Genomic DNA, 21095 nt, shown 5'->3' on the forward strand with positions numbered 1-21095 from the left:
ATTGTGTCCTGGGGTTCTCCTCCCAGACCTGGATCAGAGCAAAAGTGAGCTCCTGGACCGTCAATGGTGCTAATTGATGGCTTCGGATACATGAGATCCCAGAGGTTCTCAACTGGATTTAGGTCTGGGGAACGTGAGGGCCAGTCAATGCCTTCATCATCCAGAAACGGCCAGACTCTGGTCACACTAGGCCAGGCATTATATTGCACCACAAGTGCTGTGCACTGCACCAGTATAAGATCTGACTGTAGATCTGAGGATTTCATCCCGATACTTTATAGCATGTGGAGGTCTGTGAGACCCACTGAGGATGGTCGTCCCCAGACCACCCTGGCTGTTGCCTCTTCAGTGTACCTGTTGTCACTTTTATTTGCACCAAAACAAGTAAAAATGAATTACAATCATTTATGCTTCCTTAACGAGTTGATTGACATTCCTGAAGGTTAACTGACTTCGTGTTATGCTAGGATGATGTTATGCTTATTTTTTTTTGAGCAGTAACCAACATGCTATCAGTATCAGCAGATATCCCTCTGAATAACCGGTTATTGGTATCAGTTAAATTTTTTTATGTCGGTGCATTTCTAATGATTACATGTGGATTGAATCAAGAACCTTATCAGTCCAAAATTGAAACAAAGCACAAGACAAACATTTATTAGCATTTCATATTTACATATTACAAATGAAAATTAAAATAGATAAAAGTCCATTACTTAAAAAAAAAAAGTTACATTTGTCAAGTTTCCAGTCTTCGTTTCTTCATTATCTGGCCTTGTCTGTAAGGGCTCTGTGCTCCACCTTAAAACAAGATACATAAGTATTTTCTCTAAATGACCAGACTAAGTTGACAAGCACAGGCAGCCTACATCAGAGTGCCGAGTGCCAAGTCCCTGGCTATTTATATTAATGGGGACATACGCATGAGCGAAGAAGCTAAACCAGAAGGGGACCCGCCCTTGCAATTTATGCATATGCTCTTTCAGAAACTTAGTAACAAGTATGGGTTTATTTTGAGATTCATGTTACATCAGATCCTACCTGAAGAAGTTCTTGCGTCTGATCTGAATTGACAGTATCCTCCCTGCCCTTGAGGAACGACATGGCCCTGTGGTTGAGCTGGTGGTCTCAGGTATTGAGCTCTCTGTGGAGTCTTGCTGCGCGTCACCATCTTGTGCTGACTTGGCGTGGTGGGACGAGAATGTTCAGAGGAGGTTCCTGCGGGATCGTCAAGCATATTGATGCCATCTAAAGTGAAGTCCCACAATTCCTGGTCATCTGTGGAGACGGTGTGTTCAGTTAACACCAAAGCTCTGTTTCTCATTATTAAAACCACAGTCACCTATTACAGTGGTTCTCAAACGTTTTTGTTGTAAGGCCCGCTTTGTGTAGAGTGGATCGCTTTGCGCCCCCCCCAAATTAAAACGTTTCATCTTAAACTTATAAATATCCAAAAACATTCTGTTATAGAATGATGGAACGAACCTGAATACTTTTTGTGCAATGTCTTATTTTCCTGATGTTTGATTGCATAAAAGCTATGATAAATGTCTATATTTCATAAAATTCCACAAAATCTTTGGTACCCCTGGATCCATCTCAGGCCACGGCCACCAATTTGAGAACCACTGACCTGTTAAATAGCATTAAAGGGATAGTTCACCCAAAAATAAAATGATGTCCTAATTTATTCACCCTCACAGAGCAGTTGTTGCATAGCGGACTCGTAACCAGAAGGTCATTGGTTCGATTCCCAGGGCCAGTTGGTAGCGACTGATGTGCCCTTGAGCAAGGCACCTAACCCCCGTTTGCTCCCCGGGCGCTGGAGTGAAAGCTGCCCACTGCTCCGGGTGTGTGTGTTCACGACTTGGAAGTGCATGGGTTCACTACTCACTGGACGGGTTAAATGCAGAGGACACATTTCGGTTATGGGTCACCATTACTGACAAATAGGTCACTTTCACGTTGTTCTAAACATACACTCACCTAAAGGATTATTAGGAACACCTGTTCAATTTCTCATTAATGCAATTATCTAATCAACCAATCACATGGCAGTTGCTTCAATGCATTTAGGGGTGTGGTCCTGGTCAAGACAATCTCCTGAACTCCAAACTGAATGTCAGAATGGGAAAGAAAGGTGATTTAAGCTATTTTGAGCGTGGCATGGTTGTTAGTACCAGACGGGCAGGTCTGAGTATTTCACAATCTGCTCAAATACTGGGATTTTCAAAGAATGGTGTGAAAATGGAAAAACATCCAGTATGCGGCAGTCCTGTGGGCCGACTGATTCAAGCTGATAGAAGAGCAACTTTGACTGAAATATCCACTCGTTACAACCGAGGTATGCAGCAAAGCATTTGTGAAGCCACAACACGCACAACCTTGAGGCGTATGGGCTACAACAGCAGAAGACCACACCGGGTACCACTCATCTCCACTACAAATAGGAAGAAGCGGCTACAATTTGCACAAGCTCACCATAATTGGACAGTTGAAGACTGGAAAAATGTTGCCTGGTCTGATGAGTCTTGATTTCTGTTGAGACATTCAGATGGTAGAGTCAGACTTTGGCGCAAACAGAATGAGAACATGGATCCATCATGCCTTGTTACCACTGTGCAGGCTGGTGGTGGTGTTATGGTGTAATGGTGTGGGGGATGTTTTCTTGGCACACTTTAGGCCCCAGTGCATGTCGGACTCCGGCAGGGCTGCCCTTTGTCACCGGTTCTGTTCGTAATTTTTATGGACAGAATTTCTAGGCGCAGCCAGGGGCCGGAGGGTGTCAGGTTTGGGGACGACACGATCTCGTCTCTGCTATTTGCGGATGATGTTGTCGTGTTGGCCCCTTCAAACCAGGACCTTCAGCATGCACTGGGACGGTTTACAGCAGAGTGTGAAGCGGCTGGAATGAAAATCAGTACCTCCAAATCCGAGGCCATGGTCCTCAGTCGGAAAAGGGTGGCTTGCCCACTCCAGGTTGGTGGAGAGTTCCTTCCTCAAGTGGAGGAGTTTAAATATCTCGGGGTCTTGTTCACGAGTGAGGGAAGGATGGAACGGGAGATTGACAGACGGATCGGTGCAGCTTCTGCAGTAATGCGGTCGATGTACCGCTCCGTCGTGGTGAAGAAAGAGCTGAGCCGCAAGGCGAAGCTCTCAATTTACCGGTCAATCTACGTTTCTACTCTCACCTATGGTCATGAGCTTTGGGTCACGACCGAAAGGACAAGATCCCGGATACAGGCGGCTGAAATGAGCTTCCTCCGCAGGGTGGCTGGGCGATCCCTTAGAGATAGGGTGAGAAGCTCGGTCACCCGGGAGGAGCTCGGAGTAGAGCCGCTGCTCCTCCACATCGAGAGGGGTCAGCTGAGGTGGCTTGGGCATCTGTTACGGATGCCTACTATCTGTTAGGAAGACCTAGGACACGCTGGTGGGACTATGTCTCCCGGCTGGCCTGGGAACGCCTCGGTGTTCTCCCCCGTAAGAGCTGGAGGAAGTGTCTAGGGTGAGGGATGTCTGGTCATCTCTGCTTAGACTGCTGCCCCCGCGACCCGGCCCCAGATAAGCGGTAGAAAATGGATGGATGGACTTTAGGCCCCTTAGTGCCAATTGGGCATCCTTTAAATGCCACGGACTACCTGAGCATTGTTTCTGACCATGTCCATCCCTTTATGACCACCATGTACCCATCCTCTGATGGCTACTTCCAGCAGGATAATGCACCATGTCACAAAGCTCTAATAATTTCAAATTGGTTTCTTGAACATGACAATGAGTTCACTGTACTAAAATGGCCCCCACAGTCACCAGATCTCAACCCAATAGAGCATCTTTGGGATGTGGTGGAACAGGAGCTTTGTGCCCTGGATGTGCATCCCACAAATCTCCATCAACTGCAAGATGCTATCCTATCAATATGGACCAACATTTCTAAAGAATGCTTTCAGCACCTTGTTGAATCAATGCCACGTAGAATTAAGGCAGTTCTGAAGGCGAAAGGGGGTCAAACACAGTATTAGTATAGTGTTCCTAATAATCCTTTAGGTGAGTGTATATATGACTTTGTTACTTCTGTGGGACAAAAAAGAAATGTCTGAATGTGCTTTTGTGTCCAGAAGTCAATGGGGGTCAATGTTGTTTGTTTACCAACGTTTTTCAAAGTATCATCTTTTTTGTTCTTCAGAAGAAAGTCATGCAGGTTTGAAATGATAAGAGTAATGAGAAATGATGACAGTTTTTCCATTTTTGGTTGAACTATCCTTTTAAATCACCCAATAATTATCTTCAGCACCCAAACAGAGATATTTATCATGCCATATGTATGTACCATAGGGGTGGGGCAATATTTTACCTCACGACACTTCATCTATATTCTCAAAGTGTCATTTTCCAACAAAATATCAAGTAACATTTTATATCTATGACTGTTATTTTTGGCTATAGGTGGTTTTATCGTGACGCTGATTTTAAACATAACATGCTATTTCCGTGTCCATCCGGCTTCCCACCCCTAATGTACCATGACCTCATCGTCCTCCAAAATAGTTCTTACCAGCCAGATACTCCTCCTGCTTAGTCGACACCAGATGTCCATTTGGTGTACTATGGGTAACAGGACCTACAGTCTGCCCTACAACAATAAACCCACCAATGGAGAAAGCAAGCTAAACACCTGACACTCCTACAGCAAAAAGTTTTGCAAAAAAACACAAACTCACGCCACCTTGCTTTAGATGCCGCGTCTGATCTGTAGACGAGTTTAAAGATGTAGTTTTCTGTTGTGCTTGTTCCTGTAGCAGCTTCTTGGCCTCCATCTCCTGTCTGAACTTCTGCTGCAGCTGCTGCTGTCTCAGCTTCCTCTGCTGTTTAGGGTCCAACAGAGGGTCGGATGTGGATAGGTCATCCACGGCAGCTGCTGACCTAACACACAGAACAGCAGATTTATCACAAGTGCAGCTCTAGTTTTTCACCTTTATGTGGGTGTTTCTGTGCTCACTAATATTAAAAGACGCTAACTACAAATGTGGTGATTGTAAATCTGTATGCAAGGGTCAGCAAACTTTTGTCACCTTGAGGTGTTGCCCGGCCTGTTTTCAGACTCCTGGTGAGCTGATGTGTTGCCAGAATGTGCTGCTTTGTTTGTCAATAAAGTCCTGGATGCACTGCTGTTCTCATGCCCTTCTTGTACGGGGTGAAATCCCATCTGGACCGAGCGATTGTTGTTGGTTGGTTCCTCTGGCTTGATAAATCCCCTGCCATTGGCTTGGGCCATGCTGTTGTACCTGGCCTTCGCCACGGATGGCTCTTCATCTGAACGTTTGGTCTTGTCTGGGCCTAAAGGAGGGGGCGGCTACCGTAACAGGAAATACTGAAATTCAGGTACATGCAAATACGTATCATGACCATTTTTGATAGGATTACACATTTCTTACCTTCTTTGGTATTTTGTTGATGGATATGAGGTACTCCTTGTTTAGAATACAGTTTCCAAGTGCGTTTCCAAAACACCTTAAAAAGCAAAATTATTGAATTTATATAATACAAAAAACGCACAAGAAAACTGTATCAGTCCTAGAATAGAAGCCATTTTAACATTTATGCAATCGATGGTACATTGAGAACAAAAAGAATTACTTGAGCGATCTTTTTAGTCCATCTGTAACAGCTTCTTTTCTTGCTTTCTCCAGCGACAGAGCTTTGGATTTAAGGCCTTCGCTCACACCATACCCCACGTCCTCGTGGTATGAGCCGTCCTGTGAGTAAGAGATCATAGTATGGTCATAGTCTTTTATATGGTGTTTATCTATGATGTGTCAGACCTTACCTTTAACTGGACCCTCACAAAGGCACTTACTCCAACATAAAACTTCCCGTTGATAAGGTCAACAAAGTCTGTAACATTAGATTGACCACACCTTGTATTAATACAAGTTAGGAACAGTTAGACATATTTAAGTCATTTTATTAAAGCTTCAATATTTCCAACGTGTATATTTCGATCTGAATTTAATAGTAAAATATATCAAGAGTAATATTTAGCTGTCATATCAAGCCCGTAGGCAGGGGAGGTTCGGGTGGTTCGAACGAACCCCCCCTCACTGCCAAAGGTCCAGAATTTAAGTCGTTTTTTTCATGTGATTATTGTCATCATTGTTTTAATCAATGCTTGTGACAAATTTCTGGGTTGCTGTTTCAAATTAATACGATTATTATTGCAGGACGCGTGTATGTGCGTGCACAGAGAGAGTTCTCGCATACACTTTTCAAAGCAACGTGAAGAAGCATCGCCTCTGAATGATGCGAGGGGAGAGGTATATATGAATGTGGTCCGCCCACAGATTTGGACCGGCCCTCTGAACAATGCCTTATAGCGCGAGTGATCTAAGTCAATGCAAAGATGCGATGACCTACTTGCGGCGCGATTCACGCGAATGACGCGCATTGAGCTTTCGCGTGATTCGCGCGAGTTTACAATTTTAGCCATATAAACGTAGCGTAATTATAATAATAAAACATAACAAAGAGGCATTGACAGAGAGTCAAGAAATTATGATGAGTGGAATTATTATTAATATTTCAGTAAAGTTCATTAAATCTGTTCTGTTGTTAGTGTGGTTTTTAAACTTATGAACTGTGTATGGACTGACAAAAGTGTTACTTGAGGAAGCAATTTGACAACAATGCAATAAATATTTTAGGTACATCAAAAAGCGTGCTGGTTAAGATACCAGCAGACAAACTAATCCAGCAGAAATTAGTGCATAAAGGTATTTGAACCTCATAATTAAATACAAAAGGAGGAGAAAAACTGCAAAAAAGGTCCACTTGAAAAAAAAAGAACCTCCCCTTTCAACTGGCTGGCTACGGACCTGCATATGTTAATGCACCATTTTACTAACTGTTAGTAAAATCTTTGTGCATCATAATAATTGCAATTGTGGTATATCCTTACCAACATTTTGTTGTGATATTGAATGTGACCATCCGTTGTACCCAAACATTTCATTGGCCAAACTTATAACTCTGTGGCCCTCGATATAACACACCTGCCAAAAGACACATAACCAAGGATTAAAAAACATATGACATTGACTGGTCAAAATAAAATAAAATGCAATCAGATGAAACAAAGTTCATTCACACCTTTTGACCTCCTCCTGCCTGTCTGGAGCTGATATATTCAGGTCCGAGTCTCTGCCGTAAAGCATTCTGGACTGCCTGGTACTCTTCTGCAGTATATGCATACTATAGCAATAACATCAACATTACATCATTACATTACATTGCCATGTAGACGTTTTGTCTTTTTCGTCATAACTTACCTGTCCAAAACAAGCACTGGATTTCTGATCACTGCTATGATCCATAGGTGCTCTTTGATATCTTATGTCTTCTTTATAAAAGATATCACGTGTGCAGAGGACGCCACGCTGTACACGCAGGAGGTCTGAGACAACATCACACACTAGTTAATGTCCATAGTACTTTACAATGTCATTTTCCGCTTTTTTGACCAATAAATGTCTCTTTGTCAATGTTTTATACTGTTTAAACCAGGTCTTGAATAGTAAATTACGTCTCTAAGCCAAGCGTTTGTTCACTCCCGCGTCGGAACGTTTAAACCAGCCCGCCCACTCGCAATTGCGCGCGCTCGTACGTAACACGTGATAAATACAGAGTTGAAGTCAGGCTTGGTGTAAATCCTTTATTTTTTTAAATTATTTTTAAAAGTCACTTAACCTAAGAACAACACAATGCTTGCGAAATAAGAAAGCTGTAACATATGTGACTATTTTTATTAGTAATATTGTAATATTTTATTTTGACTATAATTTCTATCCGTTGATTTCGTCGCTGGTATTTAAGTTGATATATTTTCTATTTATGTTCATTTAATGTACCTCCTGAGAGTACTTATAATTCCTTAAAATCATTAAAAAACAATGTTCGATGTTGCCAAAGTATAAATGTGCTATTGCGTTCAATTTCATATTAATATCAAATAAAACAGTCAAATTAAATGAAATAATAAAACAAAATTAAACAAAACAACTAGTTAAATATTTGTTTAACGTCACTCGAAGATAGTTTGGATTATACATGGCTTTCATTATTTTGACATTTGGGGTTTAAAGCTCTGTTACTGTTTCACTGGGCGTGTCTCAACGATTTTTCCTTTCATTGATTTGTTTAATGTATTCCTCATAAAATGTTTCATCGTTATTATTATATAAACACGATGCAGTTTATCACCCACTACACATTTGCAAAAGACGTTTTTTATAATTTGACATATAATAATGTATTAGTTCCACTTTAACTAAATCTGTGATAAATGCCGCTTTGTTCTTGCATTAAAAGGCACCTTCGTGCGTGCAGCCCGTACTGACCCTTCCGATCCCGTCGCACAATGGTGCTCGTGCACGTGCTCGGGGCGTGAACGCGCCCACAGTCTGGACTGCCCGTCTGGTCAGACAGTCTGCAAGTCGGAAAGCGAATAGGAGGGGCGAGCGTTGGGGATGCCACAGGAATGATCCATTAACCCGCATACCCCGCATCCGCATTTATGGATTTACTCGTATATGTAACGTTACTGTAGGTTCACCCGATGCAATGACGCGCGAGGAAGCGTAGCCCATCCTATTTTTTTTCCTTCTCATTGAACTTACTCAAATATCCCTGACTGTCCATATATTCACTTTACACGCGGAGCACATGATCGGTGAGTGGAAACATTGTTACGATGCGCTACTGTTTGCGGAAGTCCGATTGAAAATGCTGAGCGTTTAATGTTGCATTGCATTTGTGTTCTGGATGAATGGTGCATTGTTGCGCTGCTTGTAAAAAACAAAACGTGCCACGATCACCACACCACAAGGTACACTGAGTACCCAGTGCGTCAACCCCGCCATGAATAACTTAAATCTACCGATAAAATATGAAGCGATGGGGAATGACACGGGCAGTTAGATCGTTTGGTTGGTGTCGGGTTTGATCCGAATAGTAAAACAGCCAGAGGGGAGAAATACTGTACGAGAAGTGATGCCCTTCCACTCAAGTAGCCTTCTCGGGTGAACACATAGTCGTCGTTTTACCTGTCTGCATTTTAACAGGGGGGGGTTTACTCCTTCTGATGTAACAGAACGTAGCTCGTGTCTTGGCACGTTGAATGAACAAAGAGAAACTGACATCGTACCTCAGGGAAAGTAGCGAAAGTGGAACGTCGCTTATTTAGGTCAACACCGTAATGCCTTGCGCGATGAGATGCGTCTGTATTTTTAAAGACCCCTCGTCAAACATTTTCGGCCGTGTGAGAAAATGATGACAGACTGATGCAAGGCATGTGTTTTGTTGTAGTAGCCTATTTCTTCCCAACGCGTCCCGAACGTTCCGGTAGGGGGCGCGTGTTGAGTTGTTGCCGAGGATCACATGGAGAATTCATAACGTAAACAAGCGCGTCGATCCGTCAAACGAAGAAGTTTAATGGATTCTCTGGCAAAATAATAACGAAAGGGAGCCGTTTTACTGGAAAGCTTAAACTGGGATTGAGGTACTTTGGAATTTTTGCTTTAAGTAAAACAGAAATTGCTTTTTTTTATTATAGAATAATGATAACGCCGAGGCGCCCATTAACGTGACGTCAGACCTAATACATTTTCCGTTTGTTAAAAAAAACGTTTGGTGGTCCAAGATGGCGACCTATGCAGACGTCTTATTCTGAGCTCCGTGACTCTGACCGAGTACAAATGATTTAAAAGAACTTACTGAGACTGTCATTGACAAAAAATGAGTGGAACGTTGCTCTTGCATCTAGTAATTTTATTCGCTCGATAGCAGTTAACTTACGAACTGTTCGCTGTTAGCCAAAATAGTGAAAACCAGGACACGTGCGTAGTGAGTTGTGAACCAAAGTTTTGCTAATAGCTAGAACACGTGTGCTAGGATGTCAAAGAGAGATGCTAAGAAGGTGAGAAAGGAAGGCTTGATCATGGATATAGATGATGAAGATTTGTTCCCCAGGTTATGTACACCTTTTCCTGATACTCCCACAAAAAGTCCAAACCCCAAAAAGGTTTGCACCAAAGAAGAGGGATCAGTTTCAAATGCCGACATCTTAAAAGCCATTAATGGCTTAAACGATCGTTTTTTGAAGTTCGAAGAAATGGTAATGAAAAATACTGCCGAGATTGCTAAAGTTCAAGAAAATGTGAAAGGGCTGGAGATCCAGTGGAAAGGTACTGAGGATACTGTAAAGAAGATGGGCGATCAGATGACAATTCTGAGGGAGAAGCAGGAAGAGTCGGAGCGGTATAGCAGGAGGTGGAATCTTCGTCTTCTGAATGTTCCAGAAAGCAGCAACGAGGATGTGAGGAAGGAGGTACTGGAGATTATTGCAGAAATCATTCCAGAAGAAAAGAGCAAGCTTGGATTCATGGTGGACACTGTGCACAGGGTTGGACGCCCGAGAGAGGATAAAAGCTCACGTCCAATCATCATTCAGTTTACCATGCGCAACTTCAGATTCAAATTATGGAGAGCTTCCCTCAACAATGATGTCATGAAGAGAAAGAACCTCCGAATGACTGAGGATTTAACCCAACAGGAGAGACAGTGCAGAAATAAACTGTGGCCTCTTGTGAAGCAAGCGCGTGCTGACGGGAAAAAAACTAAATGGCAGGGTCCTGCTGTCATCATTAACGGTGTGAGACACACAGCATAACTTGTTAAACTTCTCTAATGTGAGGTACAATAGTTAATCTGTTAAATTTCTTTATTGTGAGTTACAATGGTATAACTTGTTAATTTTATCTAAAGTGAGGTACAATATTCAAGTTAATTTATGCCATCTCATCTTAATAAGATAATTTGTTCTCTTTGTAGACAAGTAAAAGAGTAATATGTTCACTTCAATAGTTCAAATTATAATTTATATAAGAGTTAGTTCAGGTACTCGGGTTCAGTGTTTTATACTTGGCGGTAAGTTAATCTCTGATATTTCTTAACTCAGAGTTTTTTTTTCATTAATTAGTTCTTATAACTTTAACAGACATCCAATTCAGTGTTTTTATTCTTTCTCTTTCTTTTTGTTTATATAATGACAGACTTCCAGTTTAGTTCTTTAAAAATAATATCTTTGAATGTCAGGGGTATTCGTGATAGCACCAAAAGGAAATCAATCTTTTTATTCAGTAGACGAAAAAATGTTGATTTGATCTTTTTACAAGAGACTCATTCGGTGGACAATGATGTGAATTTTTGGAAAGCACAGTGGGGGGATATGTGTTATTTTTGTCATGCCTCTCAACAATCAGCAGGTGTCGCCATTCTTCTTAATAAATTTAAAGGAGATATAATTGAATCAGTGACTTCAAGGGAGGGCAGATGGATAATTTTGGTTTTCAAATTAGATAATTCCTTCTTTATAGTGTGCAATTTGTATAACTATAATAATACAGCTCAAGCAAAAATAATGTTTTTACAACTTACTATGAAACTTGAAGCCTTTAAAAACAAATACAAGGATGCTCATTTGATTATTGGAGGTGACTATAATGATGCTCCAGATGATCTTGTAGATAGAGTACCTGTGAGATTAATCCCACATTCAAGATTCAAAAGTACTGCATATATTTGTGAACAACTGTCGATTATAGATGTTTGGCGTTTTTTAAACCCTGACGTTAAGGAATTTACATGGAGCAATGTTAGCAGATCTTTACAGTCTAGAATTGATCTATGGCTCATATCTCCCTCTTGCCTGCAATTTGTGTCAGAATCATCACATAGCTATGCTCCTTTTTCTGATCATAAATTGGTTTCAATCCATTTAGCAGGAACAAAACAACAAAATGGTAATATACGTGGTTATTGGAAACTTAACAATAATTTACTAAAAGATGGTGAATTTTGCGCTTTAGTCCAAAAAACAGCAAAAAGCATATTTGATGATAACGAAATGAATCCCATACAAAAATGGGAATTTTTCAAGTTTAAAATTAGAGAAATAGCGATTAATCGAAGTAAAGTAATTAAAAAAAATAATATATCCAAAGAAATAAATATTATGGATAAATTAAATGTTTTAATGAATAAAGATAATCTTTCAGAGGAAGAAGAAATAATAATGAAAAAATTAAAAGAAGACATAGATAATATGTATATTGAAATGGCTAAAGGGGCCTTTGTAAGATCTCGAGCAAAATGGTTGGAACAAGGGGAAAGAAATTCGAGTTATTTCTTTGCTTTAGAGAAACGAAATCGCAAGAGAAATAATTTAACTATTCTTAAAATTGATAATAACATCACTTCTAATCCTTTAGACATTTCAAGACATGTTGGTACATTTTATAGTAATATATATAAGTCTAATATTCAATTCGATGATTGTGATAAATTTATCGAATCAGTTAAAGCATTTACCCCAACTATATCTGAACAATTTAAATTGGATTGTGATCGTCCCATTACTAAAGTGGAGATCTCAGAGGCTGTTAGCTCATTGAAAAAAAGGAAATCTCCAGGTAATGATGGGCTTTCAGTTGAATTTTATCTGCGTTTTTGGGAAATTATTGAAAATCCTATATTTGATTTATTTAAAGAATGTACATTAAAAAAGGAAATGTCCACGAGTATGAAGCAAGGTTTAATATGTCTTCTCCCTAAGCCTGATAAAGATCATTTAATGATAGAAAATTGGAGGCCTATTACACTTTTAAATATTGACTACAAAATTTTATCATTGATTTTTGCCAAACGGTTAAAAAGGGGTCTTCATGAGATAATTAGTGAAACACAAACAGGTTTTATGTCTAACCGTCACATTAGCTCTAATATAAGACTTGTTCTCGACCTGCTAGACTACTCTGAGAACATCAATACTGATGCATTGATAGTATTTCTTGATTTTTATAAAGCATTTGATACGGTTGAACATTATTTTCTACTTAAAGCACTTCAGATTTTTAATTTTGGGAATTTTTTTATATCTGCAGTTGAAATGCTTTATAAAAATATTGATAGTTCTGTGATACTATATCCAAATACTACTAACAGATTCCCTGTGCTGAGATCAGTTCGCCAGGGGTGCCCTATTTCACCGTTTTTGTTCCTGCTGGTGGTTGAATTAATGTCACTACATGTTAAACATAGTTCTGTTATTAAAGGAGTGTCTATTTTTGATAGGGAAATTCGAATAACTCAATTAGCGGATGATACAGCTCTCTTTTTGAGTGACAAACATCAGATTGATAATGCTATAACCTTAATTGACCAATTTTCAGCTGCCTCAGGTTTAACGCTTAACAAATCTAAATGTGAAATCTTATGTTTGTATCAGACTGAAGAGGATAAAATGTTTAATATGCCTGTTAAGACATGTGTAAAATATTTAGGCATTCATATCTGCAAGGATCATAAAGAGCGTCAACAACTTAACTTTTCGACTAAATTGAAGAAAACTAAAATAATATTGAATTTATGGCTTCAAAGAGACATCTCTATTTTAGGAAGGATTCTTTTGACTAAAGCTGAAGGGATTTCAAGATTCGTCTATCCTGCACTATCTCTTGATGTCAATGATTCAACATGTAAAGATATAAATACCATATTTACGAATTTTGTGTGGAAAAACAGACACCATCATGTTAAAAAAGCAGTGCTCTCTGGTTCAAAGGAGGAAGGTGGATTTGAACTTTTGGACTTTTTGGACATGAATTACACATTTAAGGTGAAATGGTTGAAGGAATGTTTGAGAGCACCGGAATCTTTATGGTACTTTATTCCCAACAATATTTTTAGGAGTGTAGGAGGCTTAACATTTTTATTGAAATGTAGCTACAATATTACAAGATTACCGTTAAAACTGTCCCAATTTTATCAACAAGCTCTTTTGGCCTGGAAGATATGTCATTCCCACAACTTCTCTCCACACAAGTCCATTTTATGGAATAATGAATGTATTACTAAAAGGAATAAGTCACTATATATGCAGAAATGGATTGATAGAGATATTATATTTGTAAAAGACCTTTTTGATTGTAATAACCAATTATTTAGCTATGAATCATTTCTTAGAGAGAAAGCATTCCCAATAACATTCAAAGAATATAACTCTGTTTTCAAATTTATACCTAATGGCATATTAGAACTAATGAAAAGTTATATAAGACAAAGTGGAATGCCAAACTTTAGTTTTAATCTTTATATAAATGGTATAGATATAATGAGCAGCAAATGTACAAATAAGCATATCAGAAAAGGTTTTTTAAATTTAAAGAAAATAACACCCCGTGGGAAATTTTTCTGGAACTCTCAGTTTACTGAGATTAATTGGCATGGGGCGTGGCTTGTTCCTTTTAGATTTTGCATTACGAACAAAGTTAGAGAATTACATTTGAAAATATTGCACAATATATATCCCACAAATTTATTTATCTCAAAATTCACATCTATTGATAAGTGTTGTGGTTTCTGTAAGACAGAACAAGAATCTGTAACTCATCTTTTTTATGGTTGCTCATATTGTATAACATTCTGGAAAAATGTTGAAATTTATTTGGCTTCTAAAATAACACACACAATTGCACTTGAAGGAAAACAGATTATCACTTATTTTGATTGTAAAGATAAAAGTGTATGTAATATTGTAAATTTATTTATTTTATTAGGTAAATTCCATATTCATAAAGCAAAATTTTCCAATTCCAAACCAAATTTTATTTTTTTCCAAATTGAAATTGATTTATATATTGAGTCTCTTAAATTAGTGAAAAATAAGAAAGCTTTATTAATAACTAGAATTTATTCCAATCTCTTTAATTAATAAATCCTATTATCATTATTATTACTAATGTTTATAAGTCTGTTTATATATTTATTTTTCTATTTTTTTTATTTTATTTTATATATACTTTTTTATATTATGTTTATTGGTGTATTAATCTGTTTTTTTTATGCCTGATATTTACAATTTAATGTTTGTATATATTATGTTGTATAATTCTGTATTTTTTTTTTGGATTGAGATGACTGAATATATGTAAATTTAACCTTATATAATAAAAAAAAAAAAAAAATAAAAAAAAAAAAAAATAAAAAAAACGTTTTACCAGTTTGTGTTGTTATTTCAGAAATAGAAATATTTAGATGCTAAAAAAACAAATATTTTAAAAAAAGTAATGTGTATAAGGAGCCCTATTGATGGAGCTGGGGGGATTCGGCTTGGAGCTAATGGATATTTGACCCTAGTTCTGTCTTTATAAATAGGTTATAGGAAGACCTGTTAACCAAATATGCGTGTTGTATCGACGGGTTGTGAAATGTACAGACATGTCGAAGTCTATGTGCTTTCATTCTGTTTCTCCTGCTTTTGTGTTGTCAGAACTATCAGATATGTTCTGAATGAAATGAGGATCTGCCATTCTTTCAATAACAATGCCGGAGAATTTAAGCGGAGCACACATTGATCGACCTACATCCAGATCATCCACCTTCAACTTCTCTGCCCTGTTCGCTCTGCCAAACCACCTTCACATGGATGGGAGCAGTCATCCGTTCAGGAGGTAAAACTGCATGATGTCATGTTTGTCCTCACCTGGCCGTCGCCTTTTTGGTAAAAATAAATTGTTGTTTCTCGTCTCTTTTAACACATTGAGCCCATGACACATCCTGCTATACATGCTAGTATCCTGTTATTTGTTTGTGCTGTCCTCTGGGCCCCGTTGTAATGTTCTCCAAAAATGAGCCACTTCTCGTGGGACGTAACTTGGTTTATTACGTCTAGAGACAGTTACATTTGCATCAATATTACTCAATGTAAGATGTGAAAAACACAGCTTGCTCAATGCTGAGAAGCAGGTTTGAAAAATAGATCTAGATCAAATCTTTCCATTCTTTTTAGTTAATTCATATTCATAAAATATGATAAACAAATATTTTTGTAGTGTAAATATGTGTATTTTGGTTAGTTAAGTCTATATTAATAATGTATACTATATTAAATCATATCAATGATTAATATTAGTAATTTTTGTCTTATTATTTGTGCTATACTAATTATTACGATATCGATTTCTGTAAATGGGCGGGTTTATAAAAAGCCATTTGGCTGGCATGTCAAAAGATGTTCTCAAGTATGACCAATTCTGAGAGTTTTGTTATCAGAGAAAAGCAGAAAGAGGAACTCTTACATTTAGCGTCATTAAGCAGACGCTTTTATCCAAAGCGACTTGCAGAGAGATCAGGGAGCAATGAAGCGATATGTCATAGAGGAGCAATGATACATTCAGTGCTAAAACCAAGGTACTAGTTTCAACAAAAGCTGGAACAAAACCTGTTGAGAAAAAGACAGAGGGTTAGGGTTTTTTTTCACTCTTATGTTACATGTCAGTGAGCTTCCAGTGCTTGCTGTCCAAATGACCTCTTCAAATCCAGTTCACATGTATTTGGCAGACAGTTTAATTCCAAATTACCTAACTGTACATTCAATGTACATTTCATCAGCATGGAATCGGTCTTCTGACCTTAGTGTCACACTCCACGCTACAGAAACCTTCAACCGTGTTTTCACTCCCTTTTGTCAAAGTGCATATAATAAATGAAGGTTCTATGTTCACATCTATTAAATTAATGTGGTTAATCTTTGTGGGTGGATGTTTGACAAACAGAAAGGGAGAGAGAGATTGTGTAAAGGATGGGATTGCAATGTAAGGAGGAAGGAAATTGGTTTCTCAACCATAAAACGATCCTCCCCTTTTGCTTAACACACCAGCTACATCTGTTTTTCTGTGTGCTTCCATGAACTCTCCTCTTTCTATCTCTCAGTCTTGCTGTTTCAAGTCTCTCGTGTCTTTTATTCCCCTGTTTACAACCATGAGGACTCTGTACCGGTTGAAGTTAGTGAGTTCTCCGAATTTGAGTCAACTGGGCAAAAGTGAAAAGGCTTCATTAGAGGAAAGAGGATCCGGGCCTAATGCCACATGGAACAGGTTTGTGAGCATGTTGCGTGTGCGTGTCTGTAAATGTCAGGTGATAAACCGAGCAAGATGTAATTTCAGATCTGCACGATTTATTGCAGCATTCACAACGCAGTCATTGCTGTATTCCAGAAGAAAGGACTGGCAGACAATGAACTTTATACACTCAATGAAGGCGTGAGGTAAGGCAAAACAACATGACATGTATTGTTAACAGGACAGGCAACGCTGTTTGTTTTGAAATGGGCTTTTGAGTGTAGAACCATTAATTATTTATGCCACTTTAATGGCTACTGTAAGCACAGTGTAAAACACAAGGTTTGTCCATTCTGGTTTGTAGGGTTTCTTATTATGAGCAAAAAGCAGTTGAGAGAGAATTGATGGTTAAGGGAGAGACTCGAAATTATGAAACTATAACAAGAGGAAAAAGTTATGATATTGCCCTTTATGCGTTTAATGTATTAAAATTTTATTTTATTTTATTAGGCAACTATTAAAAACAGAGCTGGGCTCATTTTTTACAGAATACCTTCAGGTGAGAGTTTAAGACAAGTGTGTATGTATAAATGTGTGTTTATTCTAAACAATGGTTTGAGTAAATAAATTTTTTGCCCTCGTTTTCAGAATCAGCTGTTGACTAAAGGAATGGTCATTTTACGGGACAAAATACGATTTTATGAAGGTATATTTATTCTGATAATAAATCGTTTTTGATAAGAATAACTTGTACAGTTTTATAAAATTATTAAATAATGAAATGAATAAAAAATGTGCAGTTGTAACTACACTCCAAAAATGTTTTACTTTAAACTGGAGAAACAGAAATATACTGTAAAATAAATAAATCCTGTAAAATTACAGGATAAAAGGATATATATATTAAATTGTTTTTCTTGTAAAATTGTTGTCTCTTTCTGTTATTTAAAAACACTGTAAAAAAAGAAATTTTCTAGCAGCTGGGGCACCAGAAATAAACTTAAAAAATGTGGTTTCCCTGTAAAATTACATTTGCGGTCTTTTTCTGTAATTTTGTTTTTCTTACCTCAAGACATAATTTCTTTTGAAAAAACACAATGACTTATTTTACAGTGTATAGGAGCTATTTTTGTCACAGTTATAACATTCTGGTCTTTAATTCAAGTAGTTAATTTAGATTTTTGTTGTCTGACAAGACATATTTTAGTTCGTTTTCATGTTATCCTTAAATAGAAAGATGTTCACACACAAAGAGTCTCTCTTTTTTTTGATTGCGCTATAACATTAAAAAGTTTTGTGCACAAACCATACAAACTGGTATTTTTTCGCTTTTAACATTATTATTATTATTATTATTATAGGTCAAAAATTATTAGATTCTTTGGCCGAGACTTGGGACTTCTTCTTCTGTGATGTTCTCACTATGCTTCAAGCCATCTTTCACCCTGTCCAGGTACAGTCTATTCACACTCACATCTGTGTTGTCTGCGGTGCTTTTGAATCTGAGCATATTCATGATTCCTCAGGGAAAGGAACCATCGGTGCGTCAGCTGGCACTGCTGCACTTCCGGAACATCATCACTCTTAACATGAAGCTGGAGGAGGCGCTATCCAGACCACGAGCTCGCATTCCGCCCTCCATCATCCAGATGCTTCTGGTGTTACAGGTACACACGGGCTAGGAGTGGGTCTGCACTTTAAGGTTCATAGAATTTATGGAATCTTAAAATGTCAATAAAATGGTGTCTAGATTGTTTTTCAGGATTACAATCTTTGAATAATCTTTACCATCTGTATACCACATATCTGGGGAAATATAATAGGCAAGTGGCCAGTCCATCACAGAAATATTTTTTAATAAAAGTATTTATCAAGTTAAATGCAATCTAATACAAATGTATTCTTATACTTGGAGCTATTCAAAATATTGCATTGTAGCAAAGTACAGTTTACTATAAAGTAGTACTTGAAACTATTGGTCAAACGTGGAAACCCCCCAGTTCAAAACCTTTCAAACATGTCCACCCATACTATTATGAGCTACACCCAAAATAATTATGTTTGTGGCTTTAGAACAGGTCATTTGTGGATGATCACAGTTCTTCTGGGATGATTTCAGCAATTGTGTCATATTGAGCGAGACATTAAACACAAGCTCCGTGCTCCTCAGATAAAATTACTGCAATTCATATTTGGGAAAAGAGAGTCAGCGTCAAACTCATAAATATGTCATCTTCATGTCTCACAGGGGGTTCATGAATCTAAAGGTGTGAGCGAGGAATACCTGAAGCTGGAGTCTCTCATACAGAAGGTTGTGTCGCCGTATCTGGGCACGCAGGGATTGTGTTCTCATGAGTGCGGCCCCTCACAGTGCTCCTGTTTTATCGGTGAGAGAATATATAAATAGTTTTTAAAGCAAATATTTTGTCCATGTTTTATGTTGGTTTTAGATATCAAGGGTTCACAATTTAATAGTAATAATTTAATAAATAAATAAATCTTCACAGAGAGACGTTCACAGTATTGCTGGTCCAAGACTGCAGACCTTCCCTCCAGTAATCCAGTAGTACGTTCCAAAAGTTACAATATCCCAATGCTGACCCCCGTAGCTGAGTATGACTCAGAGGTCAGCTCTGTGGGCAGTGTGGGCATCCGCCGTCACTCTGCGTGTGATGTCACTTCCTGCTTGGAGCATCAGGGCTATTCCGCCCTGTCTGTTGGAATAGAGACAAACGCAACCCCCCGGCTCTCGCTCGATCATGACCTCGCTTTGAACGGCGTGATGCGAGGGGCTACAGAACAGCCCGCACTTATTTCTCCTTCCGTCTTCATACACACCTCTGCGGGGTGTCTGCACTCAGCAGACCCCCAGACGGCTCCATCCGAGGGGGATAAAGCCGTTTCGTCACCCCCTAGCTGCTCTTCCAGTCCAGAGACAATCGTATTGCAGGGTTTGGACTCGCTGGAATCGGATCCTGATGGAATCTTCATTGACTTTTCTCATTGCCGCTCTGATTCGTTCGGAACCAGCAGGAAAACAAGCTGATGCGTTATCACTGTGGAATGAACTGCTGTGAAGAATGCAGCACTTTATTTACAGATCTTAATGTGAGGTTTAAACTGGAATTTCATTTTAAATTTGCTCAAAAGCCACGCCTCCTTTGTGTATATATGGGAATGGATGGTTTTCATGATGTTCTAAACCTGTGGATGTATTTCTGAATTTTCTACATAGTTTTACATAGATAATAGTGACACTAGGAATGGAATGTCTCCATTATATTTAACACACATTTTTAATGGATCTCGATTTGTGTTTTCTATTGAGAGGCCAGCATCACTACTTGTTAATCTCTTCCATCATTTTCAGTCCTAATGTCATGCACTTTTTATTGTCATAGGACTTTAAATACAAAAACTATGTGTAGTGCTTTATAAATCAATGCCAACCTCAGCTGCGCTCTTAATGGTATGAAATGAAATTATGCCTTTATGTTTTTTACTTTGTGACAATAACATATGCTATTGACAGTGCAGAAAATGGTACACGCTGAACATGTAATGTTTGTTTCTTGGTCTTGTTAAGTTTAAAAAAAAAGGATGAATTTCTCTGCAGTTTTTTAGACAGAAAACGAACATTGATTTTTAAACAAGCAAAAAAAGTAGAAATTGTACTTATTATGTTAATAATAACATAATAATAATAAGGTTAATCTTAATATGTTGCACTGATATTTTTAAATGCTGTACTTTGTTTCATACCGATTTAATGTCGTTCATGTGTGCTATAAACCTCAACATTTGTTAGTAAAATACTTTAATACTTAAATGTTTATGAGTGCTTTGTAAGTACACGATTGCTTGTGCGTAAACAAGTGACGTAGCCTACGGTGTTGCAAATGACCAAACCTTTAAAAGGCATTTTATCGCACGATTTAATTTGTTTGGATTTCGCAATAATTTGCTTTGGCCACTATTGTTCCGCTTTTTGCAAAGAGAAACTGTTGACTTTGCACGATAAGGAAGCGTGAAAAACTTAACATTTCGTTTCTTATTCAAAGATAACTGATGTGCGTATTTGTTTAAGGCCGGCGACGCTGAGCCCGAGGAATAAACCAATGTGCGTTCGATAATAGGGGGGTGCGG

The 21095-nt window shown here is 38.3% G+C and overlaps 2 protein-coding genes across 5 annotated transcripts; one reads left to right on the top strand and one right to left on the bottom strand.

Moving 5' to 3' along the window:
* Positions 1–348: 348 nt before the first annotated feature.
* rad52 (RAD52 homolog, DNA repair protein) lies at positions 349–7678 on the bottom strand. 3 transcript variants are annotated; one of them, XR_013786271.1, is made up of 12 exons: positions 7323–7678; positions 7144–7245; positions 6953–7046; positions 5825–5892; positions 5635–5753; positions 5433–5508; positions 5070–5350; positions 4724–4920; positions 4553–4630; positions 1696–1893; positions 1042–1278; positions 633–801 (listed from the first exon to the last, which is right to left on the bottom strand). XR_013786271.1 is itself a non-coding variant. In XM_079450053.1 (11 exons), the coding sequence occupies exons 1-11, from the start codon at positions 7365–7367 to the stop codon at positions 740–742; spliced, it is 1359 nt and encodes a 452-aa protein (XP_079306179.1). In that variant the 5' UTR covers positions 7368–7678; the 3' UTR covers positions 349–739. The 3 variants fall into 3 exon arrangements, 2 of the variants coding, with proteins under 2 accessions (XP_079306179.1, XP_079306180.1); XM_079450053.1 differs by lacking the exon at positions 1696–1893 and having other exon boundaries at positions 349–801; XM_079450054.1 differs by lacking the exons at positions 1696–1893; positions 4553–4630.
* A 727-nt stretch (positions 7679–8405) lies between these two features.
* prr5a (proline rich 5a (renal)) lies at positions 8406–20812 on the top strand. 2 transcript variants are annotated; one of them, XM_079450055.1, is made up of 10 exons: positions 8406–8722; positions 15380–15560; positions 16875–16985; positions 17075–17155; positions 17460–17508; positions 17598–17655; positions 18311–18402; positions 18476–18616; positions 19198–19336; positions 19457–20812. In XM_079450055.1, exons 2-10 carry the CDS (start codon positions 15433–15435, stop codon positions 19993–19995), a joined length of 1338 nt encoding a protein of 445 aa, XP_079306181.1. In that variant the 5' UTR covers positions 8406–8722; positions 15380–15432; the 3' UTR covers positions 19996–20812. The 2 variants fall into 2 exon arrangements, with proteins under 2 accessions (XP_079306181.1, XP_079306182.1); XM_079450056.1 differs by lacking the exon at positions 8406–8722 and adding an exon at positions 9179–9550 and having other exon boundaries at positions 19457–20770.
* Positions 20813–21095: the final 283 nt, after the last annotated feature.

Source organism: Barbatula barbatula (genome assembly GCF_947034865.1).
Source record: "Barbatula barbatula genome assembly, chromosome: 25".
NCBI classification, from domain to species: domain Eukaryota; kingdom Metazoa; phylum Chordata; class Actinopteri; order Cypriniformes; family Nemacheilidae; genus Barbatula; species Barbatula barbatula.